At 41.9% G+C, this 14,256-nt stretch overlaps 2 protein-coding genes across 3 annotated transcripts in view; both read right to left on the bottom strand.

Annotated features, from left to right (window-relative positions):
* Positions 1–14,256, bottom strand: part of LOC145962956 (uncharacterized) — a 176,882-nt gene that overhangs the window by 19,726 nt on the left and 142,900 nt on the right. For both annotated transcript variants that reach the window (XM_083084480.1, XM_083084482.1), the window contains exon 3: positions 11,546–11,831. In XM_083084480.1, coding sequence (XP_082940606.1) covers positions 11,546–11,831 — 286 coding nt within the window. The remainder of the gene's footprint in view (positions 1–11,545; positions 11,832–14,256) is intronic.
* Positions 529–7,762, bottom strand: LOC145963042 (uncharacterized). Its single transcript, XM_083084641.1, has 2 exons — positions 4,522–7,762; positions 529–4,342 (listed from the first exon to the last, which is right to left on the bottom strand). The coding sequence occupies exon 1, from the start codon at positions 6,557–6,559 to the stop codon at positions 6,002–6,004; it is 558 nt and encodes a 185-aa protein (XP_082940767.1). The 5' UTR covers positions 6,560–7,762; the 3' UTR covers positions 529–4,342; positions 4,522–6,001.

The raw sequence follows: 14,256 nt of genomic DNA, 5'->3' as shown, positions 1-14,256 counted from the left end.
TCTCTCATTATGTTATATTATTGTTGTATTATTTATTATTATGACTACACAAATATATAAATTACAAATATATACTACTATTTAAATAATATACTTATATAAGATAATTGTATACAATTGATATGTATTATATTTATAAATATGGATAATTTTCTAAATAACTATATTTATTACACATGAATTTATATATTTGTCGACATAATTATAATTATAGTTATACAGAAGTTTATATATTTGCTGCATAACCATAATTATTATATATTTAAATGTAAATATTATTATTATAATCTCTCTCTGTTTCTTTCTTTCTCTTTTTCTTTCTTTTGTGATACATTTATTAATTAAAAAGATTACAGAATATTTGGAAGATTACAGAAATACTTGGAAAAATGCAAAGCATATTGAAGTCGCGTGGTAAGTAATGTAATTATTATTGTTTATAATGTAATTTTTATTGTTTATTATTATTATATTTTATGTTACATGTTAGATGATAATAATAATTAAAACTGTACATATGTATAGGATGAAAAAATATGAAGACAGAAGAATAGCAGCGCATGATGATATATATTGGATGCATAATTGCGCCGCACTCATAATGTGCATATTGGCAGCAATATTGCGCCCTACTATCTGCAGGAAGAGGAATTAAGTAAAAAAGATAATCAATAAACTATGTATCCAAATTATAGTTACAATGAAAAATAAAAGAAAGAAGAATTTGAAGAAGAAAGAAGATAAATATTTGTAATAATAAACAGCATGGTTGCACTACGTATACTGGCTGCATGATTGCGCCGCACTCATAATGTGCATACTGGCAGCAATATTGCGCCTTACTATCTGCGAAGAGGACTCAAGTAAAAAAAGGTCATCAATAGACTATATCCAAATTATAATAACAACCCAGAATAAAGGAGAGAAAAAGAATTTTAAGAAAACAGAAGATAATTATCCTTAATTAATTATTCATCATGCTTATGCGTCTATACAAATTTAGTTGAATAGAATTTTATTGGGTTTTGAGCAATATGTTTAGCTGCACGCACACACACATATACACAGAGCTCTTAAAAGAATGAAAAACATTTTTGAAAAAAAAAATATTCCCGACTGCTACCAACAAAAGTACAACGTTTAAATCATTATAAAAAAAATTTAATAAATAAAAATCATTATAAAAAAAGTTTAATAAATAAAAAAAGTAAAAAATAGAAAAGTCTAATGATAAATAATAAATTAAAAAGTAGATATAAAATTGTTTAGTAATCAAGCTCATTTTTCAAATCGCAAACCGACATAACGGTTTGCGATGTGATTGCTGGCGCGCGCGGGCTGCCTTGCTGTATACATCTCCGAATTCGAGATTCGGCGATTCGGGGAAATAACAAAACACGATTGCCCGCTGACTTTCGAGAAGATTCTCTGTTTTCATCGTTTTAGTTCAAAAAGTGATATCTCACTGTCGGGAATCTTCTCGAAGGTTGAGGGTATATAATCTCGCGCACTGAACGTTACCGGTCACTTCTCGTTCTTTCGCAGAGTTAATACGCATAGTGTCTAATATCGATTTTCGCGCGCGCTTAATAGATCCTTGCACCGTTATAGGAGCGATTGCACTTCTTGCAGTTCTTCCTTGCGCTTTCGGCATCGTTGTCTGCCTTTGTGTCTTCTCGTGCATTGTTTTCTGTTGTAATTTTGTAATTTTCGGACAAAATATATATTTTGAGTGCGAACCCGTTTCTATTCACTGGCAAACCGCGATTTCCTAACTCTGACTGCGGATTACGCGAGTGCATAACCGCACATTATTTGGTCCTTCGAGCCGGATTATTCTTTTCCGTCGCATTTTTTTTTTCATTGCGGCCGATTGTTCTCGCGATCTCTGTTAGTGAGTGGTGACGAGTGCCAGTGGAAGAAGAGGACAATGGAGAAATTGATCGATACTCAACGGGAGCTTCACGGGCGCATCGCCCGCTCGATCGAGAACCTCCGCAAAGCCGGGGCCGCCAAGATGACGATCGCGCTCATTCAGTCAGCTATGCGGGTCCTCGATAGCAAGTGGGCCAAGGTTGAGGCCCAGCACGATCGCTTGAGAGCGGATTACGGCAATCGCTTAGAGGAGCACGACTACATGAAGGACGATTTCATGGGAACAGTTGAAGCGGCGTATCTGCAGCAACGTGTGGAGCTTCTGGAGGCTGAGGGAGCGCTTGGCAAAGCGGCGGGCTGCGACGAGGTGAAACTGACGCGATCGGAGGCGTCGGTGCCTCGTAATGTGCTTCCACGGATCCAATTGCCACAGTTTTCCGGGAAGTTTGAAGACTGGCCTGCCTTTCGTGATCTCTTTCGCTCGATCGTCACGGAGGAGGCTTCTCTGTCGAAGGTAGAGAAATTACACTACCTGAAGACCAACGTAAAAGGAGACGCCGAGAAACTCATTCGCGATCTGCCCTCGACGGAGGAAAATTTTGAGCGCGCCTGGCAAATCTTGACGGAGCAATTTGAAAATAAGAGACTCCTGGAGCGATCGTATCTGTCCGCTTTCACAGCGTTACCGCGGATGAAGTCCGATCCCGCTGCCGATCTTCGCCGCATCTTCCACGGCGTTGTCTCTACGGTCGGAGCCCTAGAAGGTATCGGATATCCTATAGCTAGCGGTACAGATCTTTTTGTACACTTGATGGTCGAGCTCTTCGACGCCAAGACGCGCCAAGAATGGGAGAATTTTCTCGGAAAATCTTCCGAGCCGCCGTCGTACGAGGAGTTGCGTGAATTTTTACGAGAGTAACTGATGATTCAGGAGGTGCTCCAAGCCACCGTAGGGGGATCGTCCAGGAAGTCCACCGAAAAGATTAGCCGCTCCGCTCGAGCAAACTATGTGAAAGGCCGAGGCACGGATTCCAGCCGTAATTGCCCGCTATGCAAAAAGGAACACTTCTTGGCCTTCTGCGAGCAGTATAAGCGGAAGAATCCTCAAGAGCGACGGGAGATAGTGACTACCCATCAGCGCTGCTGGAATTGTCTGGGACGGCATATGGTCGGTGAGTGCTCTTCTGCCAAAACTTGCAATAAATGCGCCAGTCGTCATCATACATCCTTGCACGAGGCGTTTTCAACCGTGATGACTGTAGCCTTACCGGCGGCCGCCTCGGAATCGACGCCGACGGTGCATGTCGCGAGGGAGCCTCCCGCGGAATGCTCTACGGTGTTGTTAGCGACCGCTCGCGTCTTGGTGGTGGATCGCACTGGGGTCCGACATGCTGTCCGCGCGCTCGTCGATCCTGGCTCCGAGACGTCGCTTATAGCGGAATCGTTAACTCAGCGGCTTCGTCTACCGCGAACTCCCGCGTCCGTCGCGATCTTCGGTGTCGGTGGAGTTCAGACGGGATTCTCACGGGGACGTGTCGCGGTCACAGTGGCCGCGCGAAACGGACAATTCTCGTTGGCGATTTCTCTGCTGGTGTTGCCAGCACTCTCCGTGTATAGTGGCGTCGTCGAGCATAAGTCGCGCTCCTGGTCGCATGTGAAGGGTCTCGAACTTGCGGATCCGGATTTCTTCGCTCGGGACCCGGTGGAGCTGTTGCTTGGCGCGCACGCTTATGCCATCGTGCAGCCTGACCTCCGTCAGGGCGGTCCTCTAGAACCGATCGCGCAACGAACGCGACTCGGTTGGATATTGCTGGGCGCCGTTGGAGCTGAGCACGCTGTTTCAGCCGTGACATTGCAGTGCTCCCCTCTGGATGATCTATCCCCCGCCGTACACCGCTTCTGGGAGTGGGAAGAGTTTCCACGCGCCGACCAGCCTCTCTCTCAGGACGAACAGGAGTGCGAGGACCATTTCAGGACGACTCATCGGCGTCTTCCCGATGGCCGATATCTAGTGCGGCTGCCTGTCCGGCCGGAGTTACCGGATCTCTCATCAACACGAGTGACCGCATCTCGAATGCTCGACGTGATGACTCGCCGTTTCGAACGCGACGGCGATCTTCGCACTTTGTATTGTCGTTTCATGAATGAATATTGTGCATTGGGTCACATGTCGTCTGCTTTGGCGGAGCTCTCCGCCGCGGGGACACGCGCTTGTTACCTCCCGCATCACGGAGTTCTGCGGGATTCCGGAATCGAAGCGAAGATTCGTGTGGTGTTTAACGGGTCTTCGCGGTCAGCGGCGGGGACGTCCTTGAATGATTTCTTGCGCCCTGGCCCAAATCTCCTGCCGTCTCTTCCTGACATCCTGATACGATGACGGCGTCACCGGTATGTATTCGTCGCCGACGTGGAGAAAATGTACCGGCAGATACGAGTTCATCCGGACGATAGATGCCTACAGAGGATCCTGTGGAGGGAGGACAATCGAGTTACCGAATATTCACTGAACACCGTCACGTATGGACTGGCCAGCGCACCGTATCTCGCGATCCGAACGCTGCACCAGCTCGCGACCGATGAGGAGGAGCGATATCCGCTAGGAGCTGAGGTGTTGCGGCGGGACATATATATGGATGACGTACTTACTGGGGCAACGACCCTGGAATCCTGTTGTCACTGGCGGGAATAAGTGTCATCGCTGTGTATGGCGGGCGGTTTCCCACTTAAAAAATGGGCGGCCAACCATGAGGCTCTCCTGGATGGCGTCCCTGCCGAGCACTAATTGCGTCCTGCTTCGGACGCTCAGCTGCCCTCCGTCGATCATTCAGTGCTGGGCTTAAGGTGGAACCCGACGACCGACGACTTCGCGCTAACAGTACGAAAGCCCTCGGGTGCTCCGCCGACTAAACGCTCAATATTATCACAGACTGCTCGGTTGTTCGCGTCCCTCTGGGTTGGTTGGCGCCAATCATCGTCCGAGCTAAACTCTTGATTCAAGCAGCTTGGTTACAGCACTTGGAGTGGGACGCTCCGTTGGCCACTCAGGAGGCCGCCGCGTGGACGGAACTTGAGGAGGAGCTTCCACTACTGGAAAAGATTCGATTGCCACGGTGGTTCCGAAGCAAACTTCCAGAATGCTCCGTCGAGGTCCATGGCTTCTCGGATGCCTCAGAGCGAGCGTACGCAGCCGTCGTTTATCTGCGGGTGGAAGCGGAGGGTCAGCCTTGTGTCTCTCTCGTGATGGCGAAAACGAAGGTCGCTCCGTTACGGCGGGTCTCTCTCCCGCGCTTAGAGTTGTGTGCTGCTGCGTTACTTTCCAGATTAACGGAACATGTAAAAACGACGTTGGAATTGAAATCAACCCCCGTCTATCTCTGGACGGATTCAACGGTGGCGCTCGCCTGGATCCGTGGACATCCCGCTAAATGGACGACTTTCGTGGCCAATCGAGTGGCCGATATTCAACGGACTAGCCGTGAGGCTAAGTGGCGGCACGTACCTGGCCGCGACAACCCTGCGGATTGCGCTTCTCAAGGAGTGTCCCCTCGGGAGCTTCTGGAGCATCCTCTCTGGTGGCGCGGACCGAGCTTTCTCGAGGGGAGCCCCGCCGCCTGGCCGACTGAGACCGCAGTGAAGGGCGTCGAGGAGCTTCCAGAAAGGAGAACAACACGATGCTTTGCCGCAGTCGAACCGCGGGAACCGGAGCTCGCCAGGTTCTCCTCTCTTCAACGGCTCCTCCGCGTGTCGGCCTGGATTTGGCGCTGGCGACGGCGGCGTACCTGTTGCGGAGGCGACGACCCTTCTTCAACGGGGAGTGCATGCCTGGATCCTGGGGAGCTTGACGCGGCACTACTGAAATGGATCCAAGTTGTGCAATCCATTGCCTTCAGGGGAGAACTGGCTGATGTTCGCGCTGGACGACCGTTGGCGGGGCGAAGCTCCCTTCGCCGCTTTACCCCGGCGCTTGACGGCAAGGGCCTCCTTCGGGTGCAGGGCCGGATCGGCCACTCTCTCCTCGACCCTGGTCAGCGGCGGCCGATAATCTTGCCACCAGAATCGCACTTGACCGGTCTGATCATCGACGCTAACCACCGACGCCACTCTACACGGGGGAACCCAGGCCACCCTAGCGGCAATCCGCCAGCGATATTGGATACCACGAGGACGACAGCTGGTTCGCCATCATATCCACTGGTGCATTCCATGCGTTCGATGGCGGGCGGCTTGCCCGCAACCGATGATGGGAGAACTGCCGCGAGCCCGGGTCGTTCCTAGCCGGCCTTTCCTCTATACTGGCGTGGACTTCGCCGGTCCTATTTGGCTGCGGACTTCCAAAGGGCGCGGCCAGAAGGCCTACAAGGCCTTTCTGGCTGTATTTGTATGTTTCAGCTCCCGAGCTGTTCACCTGGAGGCAGTGAGTGACTACTCCGCCGAAGCCTTCCTCGCCGCTTTCCGCCATTTTGTCTCCCGACGCAGGATGTGCCAGGTGGTGTATAGTGACTGTGGTACCAACTTCGTCGGCGCAGATGCCCAGCTTAGGGTCCTTTTTCGAGCAGCAGGCCGCGAGAACCAGAAGGTCATTAGCCGCCTTGCCGACGACGGCGTCCGCTGGTCCTTCAACCCACCTGCTGCACCCCACTTCGGAGGACAGTGGGAGGCCGCGGTCAAGGCGCTTAAGCATCATCTGCGTCGAATCATCGGAGAAACGAAGCTCATGTTCGAGGAGATGAGCACCTTTCTTGCTGAGGTTGAGGCTTGCCTAAATTCGCGCCCGCTCCAGGCGCTGTCGGATGATCCTGAGGATTTTAGCGCCCTCACCCCCGGGCATTTCCTGATCGGGGGCCCACTGACGTCTCTACCCGAGCCGTCTCTTCAGAACGTCCCAGCGAACTGACTGACTCGCTGGAGGCTGCTGCAGCAAATGCGGGATCATCTGTGGCAGCGGTGGTCCCGCGAGTATCTCCAGGGTCTGACTCCGCGACCAAAGTGGTGGGCCATCAAGGACAACCTAAAGGAAGGCCAGCTATGCCTCCTAAAAAACGAGGCGACACCGCCTAGCCGATGGCCTCTCACCCGTATCGTGCGTTTGCATCCTAGAGAGGATGGTCACGTCCGCGTCGTGGATGTGCGGACGACCGGCGGGAGACTCACCCGTCCGGTTGTCAAGATCGTCCCATTGCCGACCGCAACGGCGGACGACCTGGAGTCGCGATAATTTAAGTTATCACCTCGCCGCAAAAATGGGCCCTTTTTTTGCTGTCCATATCTCGAGACATATTGTAAATATTGTAAATAGCATAAACCTGTAAATAATAGTTCCTCGACTTCATCGACGAGGCGGGTAGGATGTTCAGTAATCAAGCTCATTTTTCAAATCGCAAACCGACATAACGGTTTGCGATGTGATTGCTGGCGCGCGCGGGCTGCCTTGCTGTATACATCTCCGAATTCGAGATTCGGCGATTCGGGGAAATAACAAAACACGATTGCCTGCTGACTTTCGAGAAGATTCTCTGCTTTCATCGTTTTAATTCAAAAAGTGATATCTCACTGTCGGGAATCTTCTCGAAGGTTGAGGGTATATAATCTCGCGCCCTGAACGTTACCGGTCACTTCTCGTTCTTTCGCAGAGTTAATACGCATAGTGTCTAATATCGATTTTCGCGCGCGCTTAATAGATCCTTGCACCGTTATAGGAGCGATTGCACTTCTTGCAGTTCTTCCTTGCGCTTTCGGCATCGTTGTCTGCCTTTGTGTCTTCTCGTGCATTGTTTTCTGTTATAATTTTGTAATTTTCGGACAAAATATATATTTTGAGTGCGAACCCGTTTCTATTCACTGGCAAACCGCGATTTCCTAACTCTGACTGCGAATTACGCGAGTGCATAACCGCACAAAAATAGTAAAAAAGAACATAATAAGTAATAAAATAAAAAGTAAAAAGAATAAAGTTTAATAAAAAACAACAAATAAAAATAAAAAATAAAAAATACTTAAATGAAAAAAAAAATAAAAAGACGAAAAGTTAATAAAATAAAACAAAAATATTAAGTAATAAAAAAAATATTTCACAAATATTTAATATTTAATAATAAAAATATAAGCTTAGAAAAGTTTGAAATAATATCTATTTGTAAATATAAATACAATTAACTTCAAACTATTATTAAACACTACATTTAAAAAATTATACATATACAGGGTGATTCAAAATAACCTAATTGTCCTTAAAATGACACATTCTTGAGTCAATTCTAAGACGATTTTTCCTATGGCAAAATTTCGTCCGACGCTTAATTTTTGAATTATTAAAAGAAGTAATTAACTTATGACGGATCGGATACAAGAGGCAGGCAAGGGTGGCGCGATTCACCGTCAGACGCGGGTGCTTACGCGAGGCGCCTGCTGCGATCACCTGATCGCTACAGACATACACATGCGAATCCATACATTCTCATTCTCTCTCTCTCTCTCTCTGCCTCTCTCTCTCCCTCCCTCACTCTCTCTCTCTCGTTTGCTTACTCACTTTAAGTCATTATTATTCTTACTTAAATTATTATTTACTTTTTATTATTATACATTTTCGCTTTAATTATTATTATTATTTTAAATTGTACTGGTTTTTTTTTTTTTTTTTACGAGAGAGGGGAAAATGCATACTCACCGGACGGTCCGGTGAGTTATGTGGGACTCGAGTACCAAGTCGAATTACCAACTCGGTATTCCCTACCCACTAAAAACCCCTCTCTTTCGCGAATTTTCTCTAATACTGTTTATTTGACATCCCGAAATCTGTTTTCATACAACACTAAAGAATAGTTATTATTACATTGTTCGATGTATTGCTGTAATTCCTTGAGAAATGATTTTTCCGATAGATCGTACTTTCAAATTGAACGTAGATATCACGTTCTAAAGGACAGAGATCCACACTAAATAATTAATCGAAAGTTCTTTTTTCTTTTATAAACTGTATTCTTTTATAAACTTCAACATAATCACATTCATTCACTCACTCGATAAGACGAGAGATATTCCAATGACTCTATCACTAATCACTATCAATCACTGTCGAATAATCACTGTTGACAATTAAAAACCACTCGATTAAAGAAAGACGCGCACATACGTTATTACACGACGTGACGACGCGACAACGCGACGATATTTACCCGGCGACAGCAAGCAGTTTTTGGTTATGGTAGGTTACGGTAGGTTAAGGTACTAACAGCGCTGTCGAACGTGAACATGTGTTTGATTGAAGACGCGACAATTTAGCGTATAATATTATTATCATATGATATTTATACATCGTATATTTGTTTTAAAATTAATTAGAATAAATAAAATTCATTTCTCAAGGAATTACAGCAATACATCGAACAAGGTAATAATAACTATTCTTTAGTGTTATGTGAAAACAGATTTCGGGATGTCAAATAAAGTATTAGAGAAAATTCGCGAAAGAGAGGGGTTTTTAGTGGGTAGGGAGTACCGAGTTGGTAATTCGACTTAGTACTTGAGTCCCACATAACTCACCGGACCGTCCGGTGAGTATGCATAAAATGCATTTTCCCCTCTCTCGTAAAAAAAAAAAAAAACCAGTACAATTTAAAATAATAACAGTAATTAAAGCGAAAATGTATAATAATAAAAAGTAAATAATAATTTAAGTAAGAATAATAATGACTTAAAGTGAGTAAGCAAATGAGAGAGAGAGAGAGAGAGAGAGAGAGTGAGGGAGGGAGAGAGAGAGGCAGAGAGAGAGAGAGAATGGGAATGTATGTATTCGCATGTGTATGTCTGTAGCGATCAGGTAATCGCAGCAGGCGCCCCGCGTAAGCACTCGCGTCTGATGGTGAATCGCGCCACCCTTGCCTGCCTCTTGTATCCGACCCGTCATAAGTTAATTACTTCTTTTAATAATTCAAAAACTAAGCGTCGGACGAAATTTTGCCAAAGGAAAAATCGTCTTAGAATTGACTCAAGAATGTGTCATTTTAAGGACAATTAGGTTATTTTGAATCACCCTGTATATGAGAAGTAATTATTATTATTTCAATTTATTCTTATTTGAATTGACTCTTTTCACATATTTAGCGTAATATAATTTACAAAGGCTTAAGATTTTAGAATTTAATAATACTAACAAATTACTTTGTTACATTGTAATTATTATTAATTCTATATTTTACAAGAGCAGTCGGGAGACGCCGCGATAAATTTAAAAACATACGCGCATACATACACACATTCATGTATACACGTCGAACACACCTAGCGCGGCCTCTCCCGACTGCTCTTGTAAAATATAGAATTAATAATTACAATGTAACAAAGTAATTTGTTAGTATTATTTAATTCTAAAATCTTAAGCCTTTGTAAATTTTATTTTTGAAAATCAAGTTCATTTCAAGATCATGTTATTATACATGTCTGAACGTATTATTTAATTAGCTACATGATGCAATCAAAAAATATATAATTGTATGCAAAAAAAATCGATCTTTTAAAACTCTGAAAAAAATAACTGCAAAAAAAATATTTTTATCGAATATTTTGCCGAAAATTTGGTCCTTCAATACCATTCACATTATGTAAAAAATATTTTTTGTCATCACAATTTGAAGAAATATTTAGGTCTTACTTAAATGGCCTTACTTAAATGGTCTCCTGTATATATATATACAGGGTGTTTCATTTTAATTTCCCCAGGCAAATATTTCGGAAAATAATGAAAATTCGAAAAAATGTTTCAAACAAAAGTTGTATGCTTTCGAGGGGGACATAAGATGGTGCCATTAGTTTGACCTTGAAGAGTCACCTGAAGGTCAGGTGAAGGTCACCTCCAACTTTTTAAACTGGACACCCCATATACTTTTACATATTCTTGTAGCTTGCCTCAAGAGCTTTCCAAAACACTATAATAAAGTATTTTTTCATTGAGTACTTTTCGAGTTATGAGGCTTGAAATTGTTTCTTAATTTTACATAAACCGTAAAATATCTTGTAAAATATTCATTTTTCGATTATCTTAATTACGATTACCTTAATACTTTTATGTACAAAATAATGAGAGTAATCAATTGGTGTAAAGAAAACATACAGTTGTTTTTAAGACAAAATATGGAATTGTTATTTGCAAATTACATATTTTTTCTTAAAAATAACTGTTTTTTCTTTATACCAATTGATTCCTCTCATTATTTTGTACATAAAAGTGTTAAGATAAGATAATCGAAAAATGAATATTTTACTAGATATTTTATGGTTTATGTAAAATTAAGAAATTATTTCAAGTCTCATAACTCGAAAAGCACTCAATGAAGAAATACTTTATTATAGTATTTTGGAAAGCTCTCGAGATGAGCTACAAGAATAAGTAATAAAAAATAGGAGGTTCCATTTAAAAAATTGAAAGTGACCTTCACGTGACCTTCAAACGACTTTTGAAGGTAAAACCAATGACACCATCTTATGGCCCCCTTAAAACCATACAACTTTTGTTTAAAACATTTTCACCGAAACCACCATGGTTTCGAGATATTCGAGTGTGAAAGTTAAAATGGGATACCCTGTATATACATACATATACATATGTGTGTGTGTATCGATTAATATAAATATTAAGAGAACTATTAAAATATTAATGAAAAACATTAATTAATACCCATAACGAGACAAGTGATCGATGCAGGAGACGTAATTGATAAGGTAGCATTAATTTCTACATGTCCTTGTTGGTCAATCGATGAATCAGAATTTACGGAAGCTTCCAAGTCATCCATAATGTCCGTATTCATTTGTAGAGATGAAGTGTAATTGCTCTCCATCGTGGTCGATCGCAAGGAAGATAAACCAAGCAATGAAGCGCTAGTTGGATTATAATTCTGCCACCAACAGTAAACTTCACCGACGACACATAGGCAATGCGAATTCGTGTCGTAAGATGGTATCTGAAATAAAAAAGTTAAGCAAAAAAATCAGAACAAAAACTGAAGGTAAAACTGCATATTAGCGACGACCTCACAAATTTTGATGATCTTGACATTTGTTATGAAGGACCTGAGTGACGTTCAAAAGATTATATGGTAATTATGCATAAAAAGGGCCCACCTTCGCACAAATGTGTCATTGACATATGTTGTCAAAGTCATATCTCTAATTATTATTCTGAAGGTTTTAGCCGGCGGTTTTTGCTTATTAAAAAGTTATTAATAAAAGAATTTCACAATTTTAATGCTTTTTATCTCCGAAAATATTGATTTGAGAAAAAAAATTTTAAGCAAAAAATAAAGTCGCTGAAAAACTCTACAAAAAAAATTATATGCATTTTTATCATAAACCTACTATTTTAGCTGTTATATGAAAAAATAATAATTTTAAATACATTTAATACAATTTAAATTTATATAGAATTTAATATAATTTAATACAATTAAAAAATATCACAAATGTATGTGTATACACACACACACACACACACACACACGCACGCGCGCGCGCGCGGGTGGTGCAAGGGGGGGCCTTCGGCCCCCTCTCCCGCAACCACCCCACCGGTAGGCAAGGTGGACCTCGCTTTACAACTTACAGCATATATCCATTGTGATTGAACTCTTCGCAATGCGTTCCCTACCGGCGGGATGGTTACGGGAGGGGGGGGCTGAAAGTCCCCCTTACACCCCCGCGTGTGTGTGTGTATGTGTGTGTACACATACATTTGTGATTTTTTAATTGTATTCAATTCTGTATAAATTTAAATTGTTTACCTTTTTTTATTTACCTTTAATTTACCGTTTTTTGCGTTTTTCTTCGACTTGCGAGTTCGACTGCTATTTTTAAGTTTCATATTCGTGTTCAAGAGGTAAAAATACGTAGAAATTGGGTATTCTTACCCATTATTTCATATAAGTAGGTTTTCCGAAGGTTTACCTTATTTTTGTATTTATTATTTTTACTCTTTTTCAGCCTATATCTCTTTAAACTATTTGAGTCCGTCCCTTATATATATACAGGGTGATTCAAAATAACCTAATTGTCCTTAAAATGACACATTCTTGAGTCAATTCTAAGACGATTTTTCCTTTGGCAAAATTTCATCCGACGTTTAGTTTTTGAATTATTAAAGAAATAATTAACTTATGACGGGTCGGATACAAGAGGCAGGCAAGGGTGGCGCGATTCACCATCAGACGCGGGTGCTTACGCGAGGCGCCTGCTGCGATCACCTGATCGCTACAGACATACACATGCGAATCCATACATTCTCATTCTCTCTCTCTCTCTCTCTCTGCCTCTCTCTCTCCCTCCCTCACTCTCTCTCTCTCGTTTGCTTACTCACTTTAAGTCATTATTATTCTTACTTAAATTATTATTTACTTTTTATTATTATACATTTTCGCTTTAATTATTATTATTATTTTAAATTGTACTGGTTTTTTTTTTTTTTACGAGAGGGGAAAATGCATTTTATGCATACTCACCGGACGGTCCGGTGAGTTATGTGGGACTCGAGTACCAAGTCGAATTACCAACTCGGTATTCCCTACCCACTAAAAACCCCTCTCTTTCGCGAATTTTCTCTAATACTGTTTATTTGACATCCCGAAATCTGTTTTCACACAACACTAAAGAATAGTTATTATTACATTGTTCGATGTATTGCTGTAATTCCTTGAGAAATGATTTTTCCGATAGATCGTACTTTCACTCAAATTGAACGTAGATATCACGTTCTAAAGGACAGAGATCCACACTAAATAATTAATCGAAAGTTCTTTTTTCTTTTATAAACTGTATTCTTTTATAAACTTCAACATAATCACATTCATTCACTCACTCGATAAGACGAGAGATATTCCAATGACTCTATCACTAATCACTATCAATCACTGTCGAATAATCACTGTTGGCAATTAAAAACCACTCGATTAAAGAAAGACGCGCACATACGTTATTACACGACGTGACGACGCGACAACGCGACGATATTTACCCGGCGACAGCAAGCAGTTTTTGGTTATGGTAGGTTACGGTAGGTTAAGGTACTAACAGCGCTGTCGAACGTGAACATGTGTTTGATTGAAGACGCGACAATTTAGCGTATAATATTATTATCATATGATATTTATACATCGTATATTTGTTTTAAAATTAATTAGAATAAATAAATGTTTAATACTTTCACTATTAATGTTAAATATTTTTTATTAATACTACACATTATTTATTATTAATACTAAATATTATTATTAAATATTCTTAAATATTATTATTAATATTAAATATTTATTTATTATTATTAAATAGTATTATTAATATTAAACATTCATTTATTCTAATTAATTTTAAAACAAATATACGATGTATAAGTATCATATG

This window comes from Camponotus vicinus, unplaced genomic scaffold, assembly GCF_025532165.1.
Source record: "Camponotus vicinus isolate PSW18456_S1 unplaced genomic scaffold, iyCamVici1.0 SCAF_12, whole genome shotgun sequence".
In the NCBI taxonomy this organism is placed as follows: Eukaryota; Metazoa; Arthropoda; class Insecta; order Hymenoptera; family Formicidae; genus Camponotus; species Camponotus vicinus.
This window is presented reverse-complemented; position numbering and strand designations above follow the sequence as displayed.